The 19,575-nt window shown below is 45.0% G+C and overlaps 3 protein-coding genes across 4 annotated transcripts; 2 read left to right on the forward strand and 1 right to left on the reverse strand.

The window, feature by feature from the left end:
- Positions 1-683: 683 nt before the first annotated feature.
- Positions 684-5,223, forward strand: LOC117839940 (uncharacterized). Of its 2 annotated transcripts, none has more exons than XM_034720379.2 (9): positions 684-969; positions 1,055-1,174; positions 2,140-2,244; positions 2,340-2,444; positions 3,324-3,462; positions 4,171-4,286; positions 4,361-4,417; positions 4,532-4,649; positions 4,745-5,223. In XM_034720379.2, exons 1-8 carry the CDS (start codon positions 748-750, stop codon positions 4,607-4,609), a joined length of 942 nt encoding a protein of 313 aa, XP_034576270.1. In that variant the 5' UTR covers positions 684-747; the 3' UTR covers positions 4,610-4,649; positions 4,745-5,223. The 2 variants fall into 2 exon arrangements, with proteins under 2 accessions (XP_034576270.1, XP_034576269.1); XM_034720378.2 differs by having other exon boundaries at positions 686-969; positions 4,733-5,223.
- Positions 5,224-7,931: 2,708 nt separating this feature from the next.
- Positions 7,932-11,450, forward strand: LOC117837949 (endoglucanase 10). The gene is made up of 6 exons (XM_034717770.2): positions 7,932-8,587; positions 9,054-9,361; positions 9,533-9,997; positions 10,230-10,365; positions 10,443-10,615; positions 10,703-11,450. Exons 1-6 carry the CDS (start codon positions 8,212-8,214, stop codon positions 11,108-11,110), a joined length of 1,866 nt encoding a protein of 621 aa, XP_034573661.1. The 5' UTR covers positions 7,932-8,211; the 3' UTR covers positions 11,111-11,450.
- A 609-nt stretch (positions 11,451-12,059) lies between these two features.
- On the reverse strand, positions 12,060-13,778 carry LOC117837950 (pentatricopeptide repeat-containing protein At1g77405). Its single transcript, XM_034717771.2, has one exon. It carries the CDS (start codon positions 13,628-13,630, stop codon positions 12,371-12,373), a length of 1,260 nt encoding a protein of 419 aa, XP_034573662.1. The 5' UTR covers positions 13,631-13,778; the 3' UTR covers positions 12,060-12,370.
- Between the last annotated feature and the right edge of the window lie 5,797 nt (positions 13,779-19,575).

Here is a 19,575-nt window from a genome sequence, read left to right on the forward strand (position 1 = left end):
ATTACTGAAATGAACTTGACACCGACACCGGAATATAACACCAAGCTCCAGGGCATGATGAAGAATTGGACAAAGGCGCTGCTGTAAAACGAAAAAAAATGTTTAGTAGTGTTTGTACACAACAGTCAGCTTGGAGATTGCTCCTAAACCATTTCATTGTTCTAAATTTCCTAGAGTACTTCGTTGATGATGCAGCCATATTTTTGTCATAAGTTTTTATGTGTCATTTCTCTGGTACGACCACGCGTGCTATTTTAGTCTATTATGGATTGAGTTAATGTCGTCACATATGTAAAATCTGATTTTACCTCTTTTATTGTTAATCGTATAATGTTTATATTTTTTGGCATATTCAGATTATGCAACATGACAACATGCAGAAAACTGCTGACTTCTGCATTAAGATCTCTGGTAGCTTTTTTATTTGAAGGCGCGTACAATCTTTTAATACTTATCTGAGTCCAAAAAAATTATCAATATGTACTGCAGTGAACTCGATGTAAAACTGAACCTATTGCACACAATGCCATGGGCTGATCAGTGAATGCATTGTACACAACCCATAGCTACACTGGGTTTGTTTCTAGTGAGATGGACGAGAGGCAAGGCCCCGGGCTCCTGCTCACTGACACATATGGCCCACTGTCATTGGGATAGAGCAAACGAAACCTCCCTTATCCCCTCTCGTCAGCCGTCACGTCTCCCGGGAAGGAACGGTCGCTGCTGAGCTCGCGCCACTCGTCGCCGATGGCGTCCTCCACTCTCGCCGCGCACCCCTTCCTCCCGTCTCTTCCCGTCCCGAACCCTAGTAAGCCAGTATCCGTCCGAGCCTCCGTTCGCCGTCTCCCCGTCGCGGCCTCAGCGGCTCCTTCAGGCGCCGCGGCGGCGGCGAGGGAGCGCAGGCGCTTCCTGGAGCGGTACGGGCTCAACCCCGACGACTTCGAGGACGACGCAGAAAAGGGCCCAAGGGTTTGTTCTAATGAGTTCGGGTTTCTTCTAAGTGATTTGCGTTGCGGATTGGTGTGATTTGAGTGGGATGTTTTTTTTTCTCCAGGAAGAGAGGAGGAGGGATAGGCGGGGGCGGCGGCGGTCGGGGAGAGGGCAGGAGGCGGAGGAAGCGGCGGTTGCTCCGGCGAAGGCGGCAGAGCCTCGGGAGACTCACAAATTGCTTCAGGTTTGGACAATACGGTTCCAATGTATATATGTTTTTGTTCCTGTGATGTTATCAATCGTATCATTCTGCTTCAAATTTCAGAGTCACAGTGCAATACGATTCTATTTTAGTCCAATTATGTTTATATGTCGCGTCCATTTATACGCATCCTGCATTGATTCATTAAGGCGGAAGAGGTTGCGCTTTTAGACCTGATACATCTGAAGATCAGTATTATGCCAATGCCAAGTAGTTCAGTACTTCGGTGTCTTGTTTAATGGTGCTGGCGACATTGAATAGCTTTGCAGAAAACCAAAGCTACTAAGACCATATGCTTTGTTGTGATGCATAGACCGTGGATTAATAGTTATATTGATTAGTATCTCTGTACTTAACTAACATATGGTCCCCCTCTGTTTTAAGAAAATACTGCTATCAGATTTGATCAGATAGGCACTTGTCATGTGTCATGGATCTTATAGTGATTTATCTGTAAGCCATACAAACTGTTAAGCTTGGTGCAGCATGATGTACATGGTTGGTCTTTACACTTAAATTATGTTCATGTAATGGCTGAATGAAGCAGTTTCAATCCTAGCTGTCACTCTGCAAATTATGTAAATAGTTGCAGCTCCTAAAGAAAGGGTGTCATCTGTTGATGTGCTTGTCCAAATAAAGGTTCTGCTTGTTGTCGTTTTCCTTTTCCAACAAACCAAATTATATGCAAACATATCTATCATTAATTTGAAATGCCAGATTCGTGGAACAACATTTTTATCGTTTAAACTGGCTCATGTGTGGAATTATTCTTTAACTGTTTGAGTTTAACTGCATATGCTTTCCACAAGAAACGTCACTGGTTTACTTGATCTTCTAATAACTAAGACTGGTATAGGTACCTCTTCCACATCCATGTTGAAATTCAGATCAGTGATTGTTTCAAAATAATGTACTTTTCGGTGTTAACGTATGTATGCTTTTTTCAGGTGCTAGGTGGAAAAGTCCGTAGAAGGAAATTACTTTCACCCAAAGATAGGAATGTCCGTCCAATGATGGAAGTAGTCCGAGGAGCAGCCTTTGACATTTTACAAGTATACATCTATTGAATTTGTTGATGTCACTCTAATCCTTGTTTCCTTTTTGATTTATTCATAGACATTCATTTACTCTTGATCATAACTTGCAGTCAGCTGGTGGTTCTCCTGCCTCACTCAGACCAGGTCGGTGGCTAGACTTGTATAGTGGTACTGGATCTGTTGGAATCGAAGCTATGAGCCGAGGATGTTCAGAGGTTGTGAAAAATCTCGTGCTGAAACATCAATTATGATAGTCTTGAAACTAATGCAGATAATCCCTGAAAACACCCATTCACCTAATTTCCTCTTCTGATTCTATCACAATTCTAAATAAGCTCATGGAACATGTTTGTGGACATTTCATTAGGCGGGGGGGGGGGGGGGGGGGGGGGTCTCTAGTGCAAAAATAATAGCTGGTGTGCAGAATAATACCTGGTTTGTGCATTCTGCGTGGTACAGAAGTATATCTTCAGTCACCTCATTTTTAACATCTTTAAGGCCTTTATACTCTAGGCATCGTAGCACGCAAATTTTCAATTTGTTGATTATGAAACAATCAGCATAGGCACATCCTGGAAAAACCGCTATGGTTGTTAAGATAATCATTTGTGAATGTACATTTCTGCTCTTCAAGTCATGGCAACTGACATGTTAACTTAAAGTGCTTCTAGTGGACTAAAACAAAATCCTTATGATGTTTTCGTATATCCAAGTAAGGACTACTGCATACATGACAGCCATTCGTTATTCGTGCACACAAGCACATCCAATAATGTGTACTTTTTACGTTCAATATTCATGATGAACTTTTTCAAATGTTATCTAAGAACTGAGCTTGGTGTACACTCCTACCACATAGAGTCATCTTTCCCTCAAATTTGTGTGCCTATTTCTTATTTGCAATGCCATCTAGTTCCTCCTGTCGTTTTTTTATCTAGCCATATAGTTATGAGATAGATTTTCAAATTCTGCCAATTAAAAAGTGTATAAAACCTTCTTGAAGAGGTTAATTCTGAATTTGGACTCTGTGGGTGATGTGAAGGAGAAATAATGGAATATATTTATTGATGTGCTTGTCTTTTGTTTTTATCTAGGCCCATTTTGTTGAGATGGATCCTTGGGTTATCTCTGAGGTACTTAAACCAAATCTGGAGTGTACTGGATTTCTTGATGTGTCACACATACATATGCTCCGTGTTGAAAAATTCTTGGCCAATGCTGAAAAATCTGAAGGTAGGAACCTCCTTAGGAAACACATTTTACTATTGCAGTATGGCCACTGAGATAGACAGTGATGAGTGAACACATGTATAATATATTTCTATGATCAAATATCGCACAAAAACTAATAGATTGATATCCTTTAGGAAACTTATGGATTATTTCTTCAGATTGAGTGTGTATTAGCAATATTTGTTGTGAAAGCTGCAGTTTATTTCAACATGTTTCTTAGATGGAATCCTGCAATTCATGGAAAGATTCTTTCGACGGCTAGGCATTGTTTCTAGATAAAAAGAGAAGTGAGATAGTATGCCACATGTCCAGTTAGAATGAGGTGCACAGAACATGCAACTTGTCAAGGTTATTTAGCAGTGGTCTGCATATTGTATTGTAAGGTGTGGAATTTCTGCTTAGCATTCAAGAGTCAACTGCATTATTTTAGTTTAATAATCTTAGGGACATAAATGATCAGATTTCCCATTAGTAAACTGATAAAATTGTATAATAAATCATAGCAACGTGGTAATTGGATTCCTTAACACTCTCACGGTGCAACTGGTCAGCAGAACACGCCAAAGAAGCAGTTCGCTGAGCCAGCCTGGGTTCGAGTCGCGGCACAATCTTCTTAAGACAAAATCAGGGGGACGTCTCTCCCCCTGGTCGAGTTTTTTTTAAAGTTTTTTATTTCCTCTTCGCCAACTCTATTTCTGTGTCTCTCAGGTAAATATCCTTCCTTTGATTATATTAGTGTAACACCACCATATCTGGAGGTAAACTATAGCACACTACTCGATCAACTTGCAAGGTCACCATTGGTTGGAAAAGATTGCTTCATTGTGAGTTCCTCATGCTATGTAAACCAAACTATTTTGCCGCTATGCACATTTCTGACTTCATCTATGTTCATTAGCTAGTTGAGTACCCACTGAAAACAGATATGGCTGAATCCTGCGGAAATCTTATAAAGGTGGGTTCATCTTCTGCTTGGCTTCATTCAAGTCCTGATTTGATATAGTTGCATAGCTTGTTGGGTCCTCCTGATGGTCGTTGCAGTTGCTAACTTATTTCTCAAACACTGCAGATAGCTGACAGGAGGTTTGGTAGAACAAACTTGTTAATATATGGGCCAACATGGTCAGAGAAAAAGAGAAGAACTTGAGATGATTTCTGAAGCATTTAAGGCGAGGTTTGCACACAAGGTATGCCGCCTCATTTCCCCTTGTGCACATTTCAGATCTTCACCACCATAACTGGCATTCATTCTTCGGCAACTAATTTGCAGATCTATACTTAGGACAAGGAATGCTGTCGATATATCATATCATCACCTGTCAAGAATTCAAACCACCATTTGGGTGAGGTTAAGTTCTCAACTTCCGCACAGAGATGACTGACCTAGCCTTCGCATAGAAATACAGTCATCTCGGTGCATTGAGAGATCATACGTCTCTCTCATTCTGGTTCACCGATCCACATCCCAGAAGGAAAAAATGGCCCTCTGCCTTCCAAGCATCGGCATCAAGTCACATTTCATAACACCTTGGGAAAGAGACCTCCAGCTTACGTTGCTTTGCTAATTGATGCCCCATATAGTATCTTTGGAAAGGCTTGTACACTTCCATAATTGTATCAAGCCCGTCTTTCTGGCCGGCATGGTACCAAAGAGTACCCCAATGTATCCTGTACTTGTACCCCGGGAGTACGCTGGTTCAGGTTGCAGCTTTTAGGCTGTTATATAACAATAGCTTAACGCACTCGATATCAGTAAGCCAATGATGGAGCCAATTAGCAAACGGTGTGCAAACCCCTTTACGTTTCGTTTATTTTACAACAGCCTTGTGCTTCAGGCTTCCGTGATATTGTTGGCAGGATAAAGACATGCAAACATGCGCCGAGTGCAGCGTTCCGAAGCAACCGCGCCCGTTCCTTCCTTGCATTTCACGGTAAGAGTCCCGGCTGTCCGGGCGTCCGTATCTTGGTCGCATTCTCCATTTTAGCGCATGGACCTGCGTGCCATTTTATACCGGTGCTCTGTTTGCTATTCAGTGTAGTCGAAGACTAGAGCGCCTGTTCCTGCTGTACCAGCATTGAACTGTCAATGATTCGTCTGATGCACCATCCATGATCCATCCAGTTTCTGCATCTTGGAGGGAGTCCTTGGTCACTGGTCAGTCAGCTAGCCTGCATGTTAGGGTGAAGGTATCAGGATACAGATGATTTTCTGGCGTCTTCACGATAGCCTCGGAATCACGTCCAGGCGTGCATGCCCTTGGGATGAATGACGGGGATTTGGATTTGGGGCACAGATCACACGATACGCGTGTGCTCGTTTTCGCTGAACACCGCGGATCTGTTCGGCTGGACTTATAAGTCGACTGAAAAGCTGAAACGGTTTTGTTGTGAGAAAAAAACACTGTTCGGCTGATAAGTTGAAGCGAATAGGCCGCACAGCTCAATCCCCAACAACCATTACTGCATTTCCGGGTGGGTTTTTTGTGAGAACTTTTCTACTTTATTAATCTCTAGGAATTCCAAAACTTACGAATCACTATACCCAAAAATTCCCACCATCCCGAAGAAAAGGTGCTCCAAAAGCTTTGTCAGGCACTCAGCCACTCCTATCCAGGTCCAGTGCGCTCCACGGGTATCTTTGCTTCTTCTGTCCCTTTCTATTCTTGGCAGCAGCCTGCCAGCCTTTGCCCTCTGGTGGAAAAACCGGGAGAGCGGTGCCGCCCTCTGCCCTCAGCAGGCGAATCTGCTTGGGTTTCAGTGCGCAAGGCATTTCTTTCAGCGGCAGCGAGCGGATGAGGCCGCCGAGCAACGGCCACGGTCCCAGGCGCCAGGCGGCGAGCCGAGCGCAGAGCCGATCCGCCACGTGATGGACTGACGACACGAGTCCCGCGGCACGCAGACGCGGGCGGGTCCAAGGAATACGCCACCGACAGCAGTCCACCGACAGCTCGCCATCCCAAGCCCAGATCTCCCTCTTTTTTTTTTTTTCTATTTCGGAGCCTCAGCAAACAAGCCATTTCTTTTTCTCTGCTGTTGCTGCTGGTTAGTCCCCGTCCTGCCAGGGGGCCGAGTTAATTTAGCGTAACCCACCTCTGTGACAGCGAGGGTGACCCCTCACCGATTCAAGGTGTGCGGGTCTCGCATCCGCGCCAGCTGCTAACAGCCAACAAGGCGCACGCATCGCTTGCAGGGGCGCAACGAAATTTCCACAGGACGCGATGACTTAAACCCCACTGCTGCACTGTGGTAGTGTAGTGTGTGGTACACGTCAGTACATGACAGCAATGGTATTCGGAGTAGGTCGTGTGCTCAGCAATGCTTCTCCTGTTCTCCTGATTTCTTTTTGCCGGGGAACGCACACAATACTGGTCCTTGCTAAAATCGTAAAGTATGTGACTGCGCATTTAAAAAAGAACCACTTGATACGGGCAAAGTTGATTCTTGTAGGCAACTTAGATAGGAAGCCCATTTTAATACATGTACCTACGACACCAACATCGAGTATATGTGCCGGAGGGGATAAAATTAAGAAATGGTGGTGGTTGGCTACAAAAAGAAAAAGAAAGGGAGAGAACCATGATAGCTAGTGCCCAACACGCACTTTTCCCGTTTCCTCTCCACCACATGCGCTGAGCTCTGTGGTGTGACTGGTGTCTCCTCCCTCCATCCATCCCCCCAATCCAGCAACGCTCTTCACTCTCTGCAGCTCCAGTTAATTAAACTAAGCATTAGAAAAAAAAAGGGGGCAAACAGCAAGGGAACAAATAGCGTCAGAATCAGCAACGGGTGGTCAGTATTTTATATTGAAATAGTGCTCCAGTACCACCAGCAGCACCAATGTTTTTGCTTGAGCAAAGCAACGGTTACTGCGTCGCAAAGGAAAACTAAAAGCGAACGCCGGGAGCAAGTTTAATGCCGTCGCTCTCATGCATTATTGCCCCCCAATCTTTCTCTGTCACGTACAGTTTTGATGGGGGGGTGCGTACAAACAAACGACAGTGCCTTCCCACTCAGATCTACGAGAGTTAAAAGCAAAGACCTACCCTCCCTTTTTTCTTAGATGGCCGCCCAAATATCCTCCCAACTATTACCACAGTGACAACCGCAATTCACCTCGTGGACACTGAATGCCTGTGGTCGGTAATCTCCAAACGATACAAGCACGAGGCGCTCCTTCCGTACCGTAGCAATCACGCGATTGCGCGGCATGGTAGAGAGCGGAGCCTACCAGTGTGTGCCCGGGCAGCCCCCCACCAGCGCGGACGCCGCCCCCACAGGTGAGGTGGAGTGGCCACCGCCTCCTTCCCCTGTTACGCGCGCGGCGCACCAACCCACCCGTCGGTGGATAGCGCAGCGGCAAAGAGAGCCGAGGCGGAGCCGAGACCCCCCAAGGCCCCAACCCAAAAAGACGGCAAGAGGGCGGGGGAAAGCAACGGCGCAACCACCTGATCCCTCCACCCCATCGCACGGCATAACAAATCACACCCCCACGCACCCACGCCACACCCCCCACGCAGTGCCGTGCCGCACTGCCATCTCCCACCACCATAACTCACCCGCCTCGCACGCTCGCCTGCCTGCCTGCCTGTCCCTCACCCTCTGCTCCGCACACTCGTGCAGTGCAGGTGCAGCCTCTCTCACTCCCTTCCCGGGTGCCCGCATTGCCGCCGGTGAGCAGAGGCGGAGCGGCCGCGGGGGCGCGGAAGCAGCAGCAGCAGCAGGAGGAGCAGCAGCAAGAGAGCCGGCAGGATGTTCGGGCGGGACCCGTGGGGCGGGCCGCTGGAGATCTCCAACGCCGACTCGGCGACGGACGACGACCGGAGCCGGGACCTGGACCGGGCGGCGCTAATGCGGCAGCTGGACGAGACGCAGCAGAGCTGGCTCCTCGCCGGCCCCGGGGACCAGGCGGGCAAGAAGAAGAAGAAGTACGTCGACCTCGGCTGCGTCGTCCTCGACCGCAAGATCTTCATGTGGACCGTCGGCACCATCCTCGGCCTCGGCGTCTTCATCGGCTTCATCATGATGATCGTCAAGCTCGTCCCGCACAAGCGCCCGCCGCCGCCGCCGCCCGACCAGTACACGCAGGCGGTCCACAAGGCGCTCATGTTCTTCAACGCCCAGCGATGTGAGTTCAATTACTCCGTTCTCCTTTCTTTGTTTTTTTGCTGCCCTCCCTGTTCTTTCCTTCCTCCGTTCCTCGTCCCGCTGAATTCTGCAAATCAGATCCGGTTCTGCGTAGACATGCAGACGATTCTGGCAGCTGGAGATGTTTGCCTTGCCATTTCTTGCCTTCCTTTGCATGAGTTGGTGGCTGCCGCATATTTCATTCTACGTTTCTACATTTAGCATGCCTTGGGTGCTCAAGATCTGACCTTTCCCGGCAGACGTATACTCCGTCGTATATTTAACACGAACAGAGTCCACGTGGGGGAGGAAAAAAACCACCAAGATATCTCACTCTGATCTGAAAAAATATGGCAAAAGACTATGAATTCGTAAAAGCAATTAAAATTGACGAAGAGGATGAGTGCACCGACAAAAATTCTGCTCACCTGCTGACTGACGATGTGTTCTCTTCTCTGGGATGTCAGCTGGTCCGCTGCCGAAGCACAACGGCGTCAGCTGGAGGGGCAATTCCTGCATGAAGGATGGCCTTTCTGACAGCACCACCCGGCGGAGCTTGGTCGGAGGCTTCTACGATGCAGGGGACGCCATCAAGTTCAACTACCCCATGGCCTGGTCCATGACCATGCTCAGCTGGAGTGTGATCGAGTACAAGGCCAAGTATGAGGCTATCGGCGAGCTCGACCATATCAAGGAGCTGATCAAGTGGGGAACAGATTACATCCTCAAGACCTTCAATTCGTCAGCCGACACAATCGACAGGATTGTTGCCCAGGTTCGTAGCTACTGATCATCTTGAGGTGCTGATTTGCTCTGTCCCAAAAATGGCTGGTCATCAGATCCACCCAAATTGAGTGAACTTCCCGTGTCTTTTCCATAAAACATCTCCAGATATCAGACTGAGTTACAGCAAATCAGTGACTCCCATATGAACTTTTTATTGCAGGTGGGTATAGGTGACACCTCCAAAGGTGGCTCCCAGCCTAATGACCACTACTGCTGGATGAGACCAGAGGATATCGATTACAAAAGGCCTGTCACTGAGTGCCACTCTTGCTCAGATCTAGCATCTGAAATGGCTGCCGCCCTGGCTGCAGCTTCCATAGTGTTCAAGGACAGCAAGACCTACTCTGACAAGCTCGTCAAAGGTGCAAAAGCCCTGTACAAATTCGGCAGGACGCAGCGAGGGCGATACAGTCCCAATGGATCCGACCAGGCAATTTTCTACAATTCCACCAGCTACTGGGATGAGTTTGTGTGGGGTGGTGCGTGGATGTACTTTGCCACAGGGAACAATTCATATCTCACAGTTGCCACAGCCCCAGGAATGGCAAAGCATGCTGGAGCCTACTGGTTTGGCAGTCCAAACTATGGAGTATTTACCTGGGATGACAAACTTCCAGGAGCTCAGGTTAGCATATTTCACACTTCAGCACTGAATATAGTAAAAGTACTCAGCATGATCTGAACGGAAAGGAAACCATGATCCTCTGTACTGAATATGTCAGAAACACCTAGTGAATAATTGAGTGCTTCACAAGCAATTAGACTGCTAAGGAAAAACAGAAAGGGTTATCAAATGTTATAATGCAGCCTTCTAGTGAATATTGATCATCACTAACGTAGTTTCTACTTTATCCCAGGTTCTTCTCAGCAGGTTGCGACTCTTCCTAAGTCCAGGGTACCCTTATGAAGAAATACTGAGGACATTCCACAACCAAACTGACAACGTTATGTGCTCATATTTACCTTTATTCAATTCATTCAACTTCACTAAAGGTTGGTGGTGCCCCTCTTTGTTTCTCTCTTTGTTTCTTGTTCCACAGAAGAAAGCTAAGCAACGGAATATTTTGCAGGAGGATTAATACAACTCAACCATGGAGGGCCTCAGCCACTTCAGTATGCTGTCAACGCAGCTTTCCTTGCTTCTTTGTATAGTGACTATCTTGAATCTGCAGATACACCTGGGTGGTACTGTGGGCCTAATTTCTACACCACAGAAGTCCTCCGCAAGTTTGCCAGGTCACAGGTAAAGTATTGTTCTTAATGCTCTTGAAGTGTGTAATACACATTAGCAGGAAATGTGAATTAACAGTTAAATATTTTCAATTTGCAGCTTGATTACATCCTTGGAAAGAACCCGCTAAAGATGAGCTACGTTGTGGGTTTTGGAAATAAGTACCCAAAGCGTCCCCATCACAGAGGTGCATCGATACCTCATAATGGCGTCAAGTATGGATGCAAAGGAGGTTTCAAATGGAGGGAGAGTAAAAAGGCAAACCCTAATATTCTCGTTGGAGCAATGGTGGCTGGCCCTGACAAGCATGATCGCTTCAAAGATATCCGCACGAACTACAATTACACTGAGCCTACTCTTGCAGCAAATGCTGGTTTGGTCGCAGCACTGATTTCTATAGCTGATATACCAACTGGAAGGTACAGCATTGATAAGAACACAATCTTCTCTGCAATTCCTCCTATGTTCCCAACACCCCCACCGCCACCATCAGCATGGAAACCGTAAAGAGACAGACCTCTGAATATTTTCCCAAGCATCAAACAGGGAAGTGGAGCAACATATGATCGTTTGGTACAGCAAAGGCCAGAAACAGAAAAGCAGACAACATAAGCTTATAGAGCTTCTATTTCTGTACCAGTATGACAGATCAGTATAAAATCTTCTGTCAAACATAGATCGGAAGTTGTGTGCATCGCGTGAAGCTAATTTTTGGGGTCCTTGTTGCTATTGGCATTCCAGCTCATGTGTGAAGTTCTTTTTGTAGAAATGGCACCTTTACAAATTATTTTATAGGAGTGACTTTTCATCATAGTAAAGAATTTGTGTGACCTCTATGCTTGCTTCATTTTGATCCTGTTATTTATATTTAAAAGTCCCTATTTCAGGGGTGGCATGTTCATTGAGTTCTCAGGTTACATGGGAATAGCAAAACGACAGGCATGTTCACTGAGTTCTCAGGTTACATGGGAATAGCAAAACGACGGATAGGAAAATGAGTTATGACAGTTTCTTTGTGCATGTGCTGAAGCATATCTTAGAAATTATGATGCCCGAAGTGACTGCCCACAAAGGCATTTCCAACATTTTTTTTTTACTAAGGGAAGGTATTTCCAACTACTAATGAACTAGTATTACGAAGACAACACAAGAACATCATCGATTACAGACCGGATGAATCAAATGTGGACCTGACAGACAAAGAATGTTCTCATGATTAATGTAACCAAGGTGGAAAAAAAGGAAACAACGCCAGTCATGATGATGGCTCAGGTTAGAAAACTGAAAACAGCAAAATTTAAAGTTGTGATGCTGATAAACTGCAATAGATAATGCTGAGATAAGGCAATTTCTATATCAGTTATTCTGCAAACTACAAGATTCCAGAAAATTAACAAACAAAAAGTTCAGAATGCATATAGATAACAATTATTCCCTACTCAACAGCCAGCAAGAATGAACAATCTCAGATATATTTTACCTTCTGTGCAAATAAACTTTATTTTAGTCTTGAACTATTTTGAGATAATGGAAATATCCTAGAACTTCTCCCTGGTCTCATCGCCTGCTCCCTGGCAAGGGTCTTTCAACAAATCCTCCTTACAAGAGCACTCAGTCTGCACTAGCTTTACACATATATTAGCTTGTAGTTGTAGCCATGTGCCATCCGAGGCATCCCAACCGAGAACACTTTGCTTGCAAGACCTGCGTCTCTCATGTGGCAAACAGATTGCAAGTATCCACAGCTCGTTTTCTCTCTCTCCTAGATCATCTTGTAACTGATCGCATTATGGGTTTAATTCGCATGACCTGTTGATATCTTGCTGTAATGCCAGACTCGATGGACTGACATAGCTCTTCCGGCAGGGCCTCCTCATCAGCATCATCAATTGCATCCTTCACTAGCTTGTAAGTGTGCTCCCTCGGCAAATGCCCACTTTCAGCCATATCAATCAAGAACTGCCTGGCCTCACCAACACGCCTGCTCTCGCACAAGGAGTGGATGACAGGTGTGTAGGTGCTCGATGAAGCCATCCCATGGCCCCTCGTAACCATTTCCCTCATCCACCCAACAGCCTTGTCCACCTGGTTCACCGCACTGTAGTATCTGATGAAGGAATTGTAAGTCACCCGGTTTGGTGCGCAACCCTTCTTCAGCATTTCGTCGAACACTTCGTGGGCGCGCTCCACGCGGTACGTTTTGCACAGTCCATTGATCAAGCAGTTGTAGGTCACGACGTCCGGCTCGAGCCCCTTCTCTCCCATCCTCCGGAACAGCCTCCCCGCCTCGTAAATCCTCCGCCGCGCCGCCTTCCGGCACCCCGTGCCCACCCCGATCCGGCAGTACCAGGAGATGAGCACCGTGTACGTGAAGGAGTCGGGCTTGCAGCGCGCGCCGGGGCGCTCCATCTGGTCGAGCAGGAACCTGGCCTCCTTGAATCGCCCGTTCTGGCACAGCGCGGAGATGAGGGTGTTGTAGCACTGCGCGTCGGGGGAGCACCGGAGCTGCCGCATGCGGTGGAACGCGGCGAGCGCGTGGCGCGGGAGCCCCTCCTCTCCGAGCGCGCGGATGACGTCGGTGAGCACGGGCGTGGAGACGAGCGGGGCGTGCGCGCGGAGGAGGCGGAAGAGCGCCGGGAGCGCACGGGCGCGGGCGAGCGCGAGCGCCGCGGAGCGGAGCGGGGCCTCGGAGAGCGGGACGGGCTCGGGGTGGGCGTGGTCGTGGGACCAGGAGAGGAACCCGAGGGTGAGGGCGGCGGCGAGGCGGCGGTTGGCGGGGGACGAGGCAGAGGAGGCGGAGGGGAAGGGCCGCTGCGGGCAGAGGCGGCGCGGGGAGCGCGGGAGGAGGAGCCGCGGGATGGCGGCGAGTGCGGCGGCGATGGAGTGCGGGGAGAAGCCGCGGAAGGCCGGGGAGACGCGGAGCGTGGCGTCGAAGCGGCGGCGCTGGAGGAGCGCGACCAGCAGCTGCGGCACGAGGCGGGACGGGGACGGAGACGGCGGCGACGGCGCAGGGGAGGGGGTGGACATGGGGGTAACTGGCTGGGTTGGGGGCGTTGGGCCGGGAATTCGGCTGGGGTTTGTTTGATTTGAGCGGGAATGTTACTACCGAGTGCCCTGATCAATCTTTTTCCGACAAGGAATAGGCGAGTGTTATGGCATCCAACGCAGACAAATCAAATTTCGAAACAACGAAAATCTGTGCTTGAATGTTACCATATGTATATAGCACTTCTGAATGTTTTTTTTGGTTGAGAAAACTAGGCCTTCTAAATTTTGCCGAACTTTATCGATTATCGACTGATCTATAGATTGTCAGCGTTAGGATCTACATGACACCATGCGGTGAACATTCGTTCATCTAATCAAACTGTTTCTTAAGGAAGTATAGTGGTTTTGCAAGTTCAGTTTAAGCTAAGTTTAAAAAAAAAACAAGATCCAAGTGATCTAGAAACAGGCCTGGAAACCGTCCTGATCCAGCCCAAACTCCAGAAAACCTAGATGGGTCGAGCCAGGCTACATATGGACAGGCCCAATCCAATCATTTTTATTGTACTACTAGTGTACTCCCTTCGTCTCACAAAGACTGTTCGTTTAGAAAATTTTAAACAAGATAGTAGCAATATTAAAAGTTCAAAGTACCCTGAATAACTATTATTAATCGGATGGATTACTGAGTAGAATTAATTATGCATGCACGCTTGCAGTAATTGTCGGACCTATTAGCTTTTCTTATTTAACAAGTGTGGCTCATGTATCGATATTGAGAGTAAATGATCGATTCGTTAACTAGATCAAAAGGTATTATGAGGGTCTTTGTTGGATTGTCTGAAAGTTATATGGACACTCTTTGTGGGGTAAATTTTGAAGGTAAAATGAAAAGTGTTTGTGAGAGTACTTTCTGTAAAACCGGTCCACTGGAAAAACGGAATTCCTAATCATCAGTCGAGTGTTTTTGCAAAAATGTTGTCGATTTTATCCCGTCACGAAACTATCACTGCCTTCCTCAAAAAAATAAAAAAGAAGGAAAAACTGCCAGCGCCATTTCCACCAGTGACGAAGGAAAAAAGCAGTTGGCTTCTTCTCTTTTGCGTGAAGTTGACTCTTGGAGCTTCCATTGCCACATGCCCACATTCTTAACTCCCCAAGCATTTGCATGTAATCATGCATGTTCTAGTGGCCAAGAATATCATTTTCAAATAAGTGCCATGCATCGATCAGGAACTGGCTGACATAGGTAGTACGAAGTAGCTAGTATCATCTTATTCAGGAACAGTGAAGGTGTTCGATACACATTCCTTCCTTTGTGAGCATGAATTCAAGCCCTGCTGTCGACGATCGATTGCACTCCAAACTTCTTCATTGGCCCACAGCTGCTGCAGCTCTCCAACCTCCATAACACATGATCTGATCCCCAATCAATCTCTCAGTCTCGCTCCTTAACCGTTTCCTGGCTGTTGCATGACGTGACAAGACATCGAGCGCTATATGTAGCTGTACTGTTGCAGGTCTAGGATTTGCATCAGTTGCGACATGCCACCATGTAAGCCATCCAGTTAGCCGATCGGAGTGTGTGGAAGGGTCAGGATGGGTTTGCGACATCGTAGATAGCAATAGCATGTGCGCCAAGGCTTCTTGGTTATCATAGCAGTCGTGTGATTTTGTGTTTGTCACGTGGATCTCTTAGTTCTTAGGCTATCCGCACTCGTCAAACTCTATTTCCATCTTCTAAAAAGAATATTCTATTCTAATCATCGAGATTCTCTACTCTATACACGTTTCTTTCACACCCGTGTTATCTCTATCCCCTACTCTATACCAACTACTCCATATTTTATTCCCCTCCCTCCTCTGTCTCTCTCACCCCAACTCTCTCTCTCCTACTCAGGAACGGGTACCGTGCGCTGGTGCTCCACTACTTGTAGCGCTCACACGGCCGGCCGGTACCGCAGCACACCGTTTGCAGGCCCGCGCTGCGCGGTCTGCAGGCGCTGTAGGTCTGTTTCCCGTTCAACGGTGCGGATAGCCTATTCCCCTTCATATAAAAAGTCACGCCCTGCCACTGTCCACATACTGGGAGAATGCAACTTAGACCCAACAACACGTATAGATATCCCTGTAATGCAAGGAAAGACATAATAATGGCATCCTGGCCATGTGAAATGTACGAAAGGCGGCATCCTGGCCATGTGAAATGTACGAAAGGCAAGGACAACAATTAAGAGGCTGATTTTGGAGCCTCCACGTCAATTGGAGCTGAGAGTGATGAGGAAGCACGGCACGAGAGATTTCACGGACAAATTAAAACTGCCATAGAGCCTTATCCATTGAGTTTTGGCATTGTTGCTTGATCCTCATCAGAAAGCTTGGCAAACTAATACATAGTAGGTTTTGACAATCCTGGAAGTTTTTTTTCCTCAACTCATTCTACAGGGGTGTTTGGATACGAGATGCTAAACTTTAGAAGTATCACATCGGATGTTCGGATGCTAATTAGAAGGATTAAACATGAGCTAATTATAAAACTAATTGCAGAACCCCTGTACTAATTCGCGAGACCAATCTATTGAGCCTAATTAATTCATGATTAGCACATGTTTACCGTAGCAACACATTATCAAATCACGAACTAATTAGGCTTAATAGATTCGTCTCGCGAATTAGACTCCATCTGTACAATGAGTTTTGTAAATAGTCTATGTTTAATACTCCTAATTAGTATCCAAACATCCGATGTGATGGATACTAAACTTTAGGAGGTGTATCCAAAGCCCCCCTAAGTTTTGGCACCGTCCCCTGCAATTTGCATCTAAGGTTTAGAGACACTTTCGTTGAGTTTTACTCCAAAGAAATAAATTCCAACTTATGCACCTGTGGATTGAAGTTTGGAGACAAAGAAGGATTCTTGGGGTGTGTGAATCTTATCTTGAAGCTCATCGTACATGGGGAAAATCCAATTTAGGAAGGGAAAAATCTAATTTTCACCGTCCAACTATCAAAAAGTTCGACTTTCAACCCTCAACTACAAAATCAAACACCGAGGACCATCCAACGGTTGAAACCCAGCAAATTTAATCATTTGGGTGATTTCAAAGGTGTCCCTCCATTATTTGTAAATTAAAAAAATTCCAATTAACCTAATTATCCATAAACAAATCATTTTAAATAAAAAAGTAGAAAATCAGTACCATTTTTTTTATAAAAAATATAACCTATCTGATGGTTCTCTATTTCGTTTTATTTGGATGTAATTTGATCATGTTCCAAATATTTTCTTATTTAAAATGAAGTACTTATGATTTTCTAGATTAAACTAGATTTTCTTAATTTTCTAGAAAAGGCACCTTTGAAACCACCCTAAGGACTAAGTTTGCACGGTTTTTCAATTGTTCAATGGCCTTTCGTGTGTGAATTGTACTTCAGGGTTGAAAATCAGACTATCGTGGTAGTTTTTTTTTTTTTGCAAATCACACAGACGATGCTTACAAATACGTACGGATACTCGCCCCTACGAACACACGCACGCAACCCTCCTCTATGAGCACCTCCGAAAGATTGAGCCGGCAAATCCTCGAGATTGACGAAGTCACCACTGGCGCCTCATTGTCGACGGGTACGTCGCCTACCACTGAAAGAATAGCATCGGTTAATTCCTGGAATAAATTTAGAAAAATACGAGTACTAGTGCGGAGTCGAGGACTCGAACCCTAGTGGACAAGTTACACCACAAGAAACCTCACATGCTACAGTTGGACTATCGTGGTAGTTGGAGGGTGAACAGCAGTTCCTATAGAACCTCTGGATGCTTTTGGCTCAGAAATTAGGCCACTGAATTTTGCCAAACTTTATCGAACTGCTCTATATATTCATTCATCTAATCAAGCAGGTTTTGCATTTTTTGTTAGACAAATCAATTTTTGTTGCAGGTTGTAAACTAAGTGATCCAAGTAATAAAAAGAAAACAAAAAAGGAGTACTCCCTCCGTATAGGAAAAAGAAGTTATTTTGGACAAGGTTTAGGTCAAACTTTGGGAATATAAATCATGAATAACTTTTAGGTCCCGTTTGGGTTCCTTCATTTTGAAGGAATTGGAATCTATTTAATGGAGTAGGCTAATTTATATTGGAATGTGGCATTCCACAACTTTCCAAAGTTTAGATATAAGCCTATCTTAAATTCATGGGGTGGGAGATGGAAATTGATTCTATAGATTATGGTTATTAGAATGGAATTCAATTCTTATAGCACGCTCTTGGACTCGCTTCTCTATAGTAGAAGTGCAGCATATAAGTATCTCTCCCATATCACCAACTATAATATACAACTATATTCCACATACAATTATATTAGCTTAATTAATTTGTGTCTAAATTATGATTATTAGGATGGAATTCAATTCCAATGATCCAAACGGGGCCTTAAGTTGTTGAGTTTGGAAATGTGAAAGCCATATAAATGGATTTGTCTTGAAAAATACTTTCATAAAAATATACATATATCACTTTTGGATAAATATTTTTATAAAAATAAGGAGTCAAAGTAATGCTTTGGAGATCGTGTTGCTGTCCAAAACGACTTCCTTTTCCTATACGGAGGGAGTATTTGCTAGTGTTATTGTCACAACATTTACAGCTAATCGATGCACTATGTGGGTTGAATACAACGAAAACGTGTCTAAGCACGTGTTTTGATAAGAGGAATAGAGTTTGCAAGCGACCGCATTATTATGTAAAGATGAGAACTTGATGAGCTGTTTAGCATAACGACCAGCATGACAGCAGCCTGCACCAAGATCTGGACAACATAATGGCAACATTTAGTGTAGCCATGTGCAAACGGCATGGACGACATGCGAAAACAATGCTGTAGAACGTCTCTATAAGTTTGGATTTTTTTTCTTAATTAGCAATATCATCACATAAATTTCAAGATCAGCCTTGTTTCATTTGCAAGATAGAGAATTGACAAACAACCAAACAAATGACGAAGTTTTGCTCAACCAGACTTTATTTTTTCTTCGATTTGTTAATTCAGTATGTGACAAGAAAAAAAAGAAAAAAAACTTGGAACCATATCTGGTTTAGTGGTTGTGTTATCTCTGACTTTTCATTTTCCTGATGGCAATTTACGTCGGCTAACAGTTTATTGTATTTTCCTTTATAACTTTGTCAAATGATGGAAAGTATTTCTAGTTGTACTGGAATTGGAAATTTTCCAACAGTGAAAAGAAACAATATAATATTACTGGCAAAAAATTCCTAACAAGCCTTTTGATTATAAAAAGGATCTGTGTATCAAATGTACTAAACTGTCAATCTATTAAGAATATAAATCTCACAAAAGTTAGAGATCGTGTAGTACCTATTCAGAAGGCTATCAACACACACAATACGAAACTTAAGACTGTTCGTAATACTATCGACATAGTACACAGATGAAACTTATTTTTAAACAATCCAGATTTAACTCTCCAGCACTTTTTTTTCCAATTATTACATAAAAAAATGGTTTGGTATCAAAATTACAATAGTTCTAAGACGGAGAACAAAACTAATTGAAGGTATAAACCAGAAATAATAATCGCAGAGTCCTTTCATGCGCTATATTAGTAATACATTTAGCGCATCTGCTCAAGTAGTCTTAAGTGCTTTCATAGAATTTCAAAACATAATCAGGCAAAAAAAATTATGTGTTGAGAAATTTCTGGAATACTAAACTAACCCTGCCCATCGGTGTCTTTATTTACAAACCTCATCATCAAACCGATGCTGAAAGAGTGAAAGCCATTACTCAAGTTTGTTCATAGGTCATTCTGCAAATAAAATTCTTCTTGAAATGTTTACAGTTGGTTTAGCAAAGCCTTCAGATACTGATCAGAGGACGAGAAGGAGGTCCTAACCAATCCGATTAAGGGTTAACGTACAGAGTACAGACCCTAGCAGGTCAGGTGTTGCTGGCGGTGAGCAGTTTCGGCT

This window comes from Setaria viridis, chromosome 9 (assembly GCF_005286985.2).
Source record: "Setaria viridis chromosome 9, Setaria_viridis_v4.0, whole genome shotgun sequence".
Classification (NCBI taxonomy): domain Eukaryota; kingdom Viridiplantae; phylum Streptophyta; class Magnoliopsida; order Poales; family Poaceae; genus Setaria; species Setaria viridis.

Excerpts from the sequence above, each read along its gene's own strand:
- LOC117839940 (XM_034720379.2), top strand. The coding sequence starts at position 748 with ATGGCGTCCTCCACTCTCGCCGCGCACCCCTTCCTCCCGTCTCTTCCC. Across the intron at positions 2,245-2,339 it reads CAGCCTTTGACATTTTACAA|TCAGCTGGTGGTTCTCCTGC; the intron begins GTATACATCTAT and ends CATAACTTGCAG. Across the intron at positions 4,287-4,360 it reads TTGGAAAAGATTGCTTCATT|CTAGTTGAGTACCCACTGAA; the intron begins GTGAGTTCCTCA and ends TATGTTCATTAG.
- LOC117837949 (XM_034717770.2), top strand. The coding sequence starts at position 8,212 with ATGTTCGGGCGGGACCCGTGGGGCGGGCCGCTGGAGATCTCCAACGCC. Across the intron at positions 8,588-9,053 it reads GTTCTTCAACGCCCAGCGAT|CTGGTCCGCTGCCGAAGCAC; the intron begins GTGAGTTCAATT and ends CTGGGATGTCAG. Across the intron at positions 10,616-10,702 it reads GCAAGTTTGCCAGGTCACAG|CTTGATTACATCCTTGGAAA; the intron begins GTAAAGTATTGT and ends TTCAATTTGCAG.
- LOC117837950 (XM_034717771.2), bottom strand. The coding sequence starts at position 13,630 with ATGTCCACCCCCTCCCCTGCGCCGTCGCCGCCGTCTCCGTCCCCGTCC.